Here is a 4,498-nt window from a genome sequence, read left to right on the forward strand (position 1 = left end):
GCCCAAGGCATATGAACTCTCGATTTTACCCTGTCACATGGACATGGCCTTCTTTCTAGGCCATCATTCCTTGCCTCTATAGGCTTTGCTTCTTCATTGCCTTGCCATGTCGAGAAAGCAGCCTTTGAGATGCCTCTTTGCGCAGCCGGCCTGCCATGGGTAATCTTCCAGTGGGCTTTGTACCGAGTCATGATTTCGAAGAAAGGGATGTCCTGATTATCCTGTACTCTGAGAGCCCATGTTTCATAGAATCCAGGCGACATTATAGAGATTGCTTCAAGGAATTGATTCGTGGCATCCTCTGCTTCTGGCATCCTTGCCTTCTTACACGATTGGTAAAGCGATTCCCAGTTTAGAAGCCATTTCTCGATATCGGTGTTCCGATCTAGGCCTCTATCTAGGTTCCGCCACTGTTGACGGAGCTTAGTTTTGTATGTAGGATCGCTCTCTGGTGCAAATCGTTTGTGGAGATTGAGCATCAGCTCCAAAGGTGATGGTATATCAATGATAAAGGGCTGGTAGGGAGTATCAACTGACTGCCTAATTGCCACCGCCACTAGATCTAATGCCTGTAGTTTCGACTGATAGGCTCTGTTCTCTGCATCCCAATCTGCTTTTAGGGATAGCCTCACATTGAACCAGTGTTCTGGGTATTCTTTTATGGCATCTTTGACAGAGATGATCTCTTCAGGTGGTTCCAATTTAGGACGTTCTTCCTCCTTAAGAGACGGATTGCATTGATCCCATACTTTATATGCAACTGCAATTGCTTTAATATATGAGAGCCATGCATCCCATGATTCTGTATCCTTCAAAATGACGCGGGAGGAGGCCGCGGAGAGGCTTAACATGATATTCATTATTGTCGATTTTCGTCGATGAATCTGATCTTCTTCGAAGGAGATAGGGGTGCTTCGACGATTCAGGGGTTGACCGTTGTCAAAACCACTGTGAATCGGCGACAGCTAGGTAAAAGATGGTCTATATGTTGTAGACAGATCTTAATTGGAACGAAGCCGGGCTCATAACTGACAGAAATAGACGGATACGACAATGTATGGTAAATCTGACATATGTAAATTCTCTAACTAACTAAAATGACAAGATCCGCTCTTTTCCAATCTCGGCGGACATAGCTGATTAAGCAATGTATGTATTTTTGTATGGTACCGTTATCATGACGGTCCATTGATTTCCCGGTTTGTAAAGACCTGGTAATTTCAGCATGCATAAATGCATAGTACTTGACAATATGAATATAATGAATGCCTAAGTCATTATGCAAAGGCTTCCAAGGCTTATTTCTGACCCCGGTCAAAAAAGTGACAATGTGTCAAGTTGTTGTATAAAGGCTTCTAAAGCTCATTTCTGACCTCGGTCAGAAAATTGACAGTAGTATCAAGTCATTGTACATGTAATCGAATTACTCAAAAATACAGAGAAAAAAATGCACAAATAATGCAGGTCACGAGGTCAAGAAATTCTGCTTACTAAAAAGGCCCATGGGCGCCCACGGTGTCCATGGACAATGGGCCCTAAGGGTAGGGCCCGTCCATGGGCGTATGGATAGTGCCCATCGCCCGCTTACATAAGGCCCGTGGGCACTGCCCACCCGCCCGTCCATGGGCGATGTCGCAGTCTACTCACCACCTCAGGCCTCTATCTTCAACCACGTCTCCCATCCGCCACAAACGTTGGATCTTCTTCCAATCACTTTTAGTTTTACCGGCGGCTCTCAAAGATATTGTTTTCCCCTTTTCTCGTCCTCCTCAAACGTTCTTTTCCTCCTATCCTTTTATTTTCCCTTTCTAGGCTAAGATCCTCGAGGCATCGATACTTCAAGGGTCTCCACAGCCTCTTTTTTTCTTATTCACCTCGTCTATCATCTCTACTATCCTGAAAGGGGTCGTAATTGCGAGAAATTACACTTTTTTTCACGCGTTCTAACACCTGTCACCCCCTAACGCCTACACGTTGCTTAGGATGGCAGGACGCGTTCTCCTTAGTTCGGGGGCTAACCAAAACCGAGTGTTCATCGACTTGACTGATGAGACTGACCCCGGCGATTCTGAAGTCGTAAGTGCATATGCCCGTTCATCTCGATCTTCCAAATATTACTCTGCCTAAGCCCCTGGGCCCGTGCCCCACTATATCTTTCTTTGTCTCGTCAATTATTATTTCCCTCTAGCCAACTGTTTACCTAACTATCTGGCAATCCTATCCCGTGGACATACACAACTACTTATTTGATTGTTACTGAATATCGCTCTTAGTCAAAGAACTTGGTGCAGGGCAAGGTTCCTTTTATAACAGCAGTAGCTTATCACCAACCAACTGTTCCACTCAAGAGGAAGAGCGTGGACATATCCGAGGATGTCTCAGATACTTCGTCGAGTGATATTCACCGGCTACCACGTCGTGCACGCCTCTCGCATGCTCACCCTTCCCCCTCCCCTTCCCCACATACGCCAAGTCCACCAGACATAAAGCCATCTCAAATTAGTGTTGTGATCCCATCGCCGACATCAAAGCAAAGGCGCGAGATCGCGATCGCACAAAATGCGTCCAATGTAGATGGCATGGACGTTAATATGTTTCCTACGACCGACGAGCAGGAAAGAGTCAAAAAAGCTGCATACCCTACTACCAAGCCTCGTGTTGACCGTCGTTCGGTCCCATTATCGTTCAAATCAAGCTCAGATCTGAACATTCTTAACTTACCATCGCTCGCCGAAACCAACCACCTTGCGAAACTCAGTCATACTCTTGACGAGAAGCTAAAACGCATCGATGGTCCTTCGGTCATTACGGCAGTTGAGTCACCACAGCGTCTAGCCAAACTAGCCGATAACTTCGAGTTTATCAATGGCTATCAATACCGCGCGGGTGTTGAACGGATTCCCGATGACTCGGATTTCAACATCGGTTGTGCGTGCACTGAAACCGAGGGTTGTAATCGATTTGAATGTGATTGCCTCAGCAAGGAAGAAGACTCTGAAGATCGCATCGTTCCGTATGAGATCTGTGAAAGCAATCCGAGATTGATTGTTGCAAACAAAAGCTTCCTCAAGCGCAAGGCCATCATCTATGAGTGCAACTCCCGTTGTGGCTGCAATGGAAAGCGGTGCTGGAATCACGTCGTCCAGAAAGGCAGGACTGTTAGACTTGAAATCTTCGACACTGGATCTCGCGGTTTCGGTTTGTCTCGTTCCATTCCCTCTTTGCCTCTCTATACTAACAATGATCTTTATTAGGTCTTCGGTCCCCCGACTTGATTCACCAAGGACAGTTCATCGATCTTTACCTCGGTGAAGTCATTACGAAGGCTGAAGCCGATGAGCGAGAGAACCTCACCGATGGTTCGCACACACAATCCTACCTCTTCTCTTTAGACTGGTATGTCAAAGATGACGACGATGAAGAAAAGAATATGAAAGTCATCGATGGCCGCAAATTTGGTTCCGCAACCCGCTTTATGAACCACTCTTGCAACCCTAACTGCAAGATCATCCCTGTTTGTACCACGAATCACGCCGACGAATATCTTTACCACCTTGCCTTTTTCGCTTACCGCGATATCTCCCCTGGCACCGAACTGACCTTCGATTATAACCAGGGCGAGGAGAACACAACTCCTCAGAAGATTGATCCAGAAGCAGTCCCGTGCTTGTGTGGTGAATCCAAGTGCCGTGGTCAGTTGTGGCCAAACAAGCGCAAGGGCCAGGGATCCAAGCCTTAATAGGCTTTCCTTTGTGTCAATGCCCGCGTGCCCTGGCTACCCTTCCTACCAACTAGCTAGTACCCTCTCGTTTTTGTTCTTTGCAGTTTTCCATACCCCCATCATGTGTGATTAGCGACTTGGTTTTTCTTTTCTTTTTTTTTTTTTTTTTTTTTTTTGCACAGTCATGACCATAACGCAAGTGCATAAAAGCGTAGCCTGCCCTTCTTCCAGACATATTTAAGCCTATTGGCTTTCTTTCATTTGTGATATCTTTGTTTGCCTTTACTGTGTGTTAGATTCACAATACCCTGACAATAATTATGTATGATTAATGACAAACAACAAACAAAGCCTAATTTCGAATTACTTTCAACTTCCTTGACTTAGCCCTAGTGGTATCGTTCTGTCGTGAGCTTGTCTCTCTGATAGGTGAGCGAAGTGGGTATTTGATCAAATCTAGAAACCAGCCTCGATAGGGCCATTAAACCCAGTGAGCTTTGGGTCTCGGTTTAACCCTAGGGGGATAAATTCCAACCTAGGAGCAGAAGGGGTTGCGATTACAGAATGGGAGTCAAGGAAGAGAGGAGGGAAGAAAAAAGTAAGATATCTAGGCACCAAGCATGGTTACCAACAGATAAAACAATGGCAATAGGATCTTGTTCTAGCCCTATGGAGACTGTAGCTAGATATAGTTCGATAGAGTGATGTTGACTGCTACTATGTAACGGGCCAGAGCCCGGCTTGGATCACGTGAGGCACGTGCCCATAACATACATA

General features: G+C 45.8%; 1 protein-coding gene across 1 annotated transcript; it reads left to right on the forward strand.

The window, feature by feature from the left end:
- Nucleotides 1-1,983: 1,983 nt before the first annotated feature.
- Nucleotides 1,984-3,739, forward strand: clrD (uncharacterized protein; the record flags this gene model as incomplete). Its single annotated transcript, XM_056870516.1, has 3 exons — nucleotides 1,984-2,076; nucleotides 2,274-3,198; nucleotides 3,255-3,739. The coding sequence occupies 3 exons, from the start codon at nucleotides 1,984-1,986 to the stop codon at nucleotides 3,737-3,739; spliced, it is 1,503 nt and encodes a 500-aa protein (XP_056735300.1).
- Between the last annotated feature and the right edge of the window lie 759 nt (nucleotides 3,740-4,498).

Source organism: Penicillium crustosum, assembly GCF_028827405.1.
Source record: "Penicillium crustosum strain IBT 35664 chromosome Unknown utg000001l_segment0_segment0, whole genome shotgun sequence".
NCBI classification, from domain to species: Eukaryota; Fungi; Ascomycota; class Eurotiomycetes; order Eurotiales; family Aspergillaceae; genus Penicillium; species Penicillium crustosum.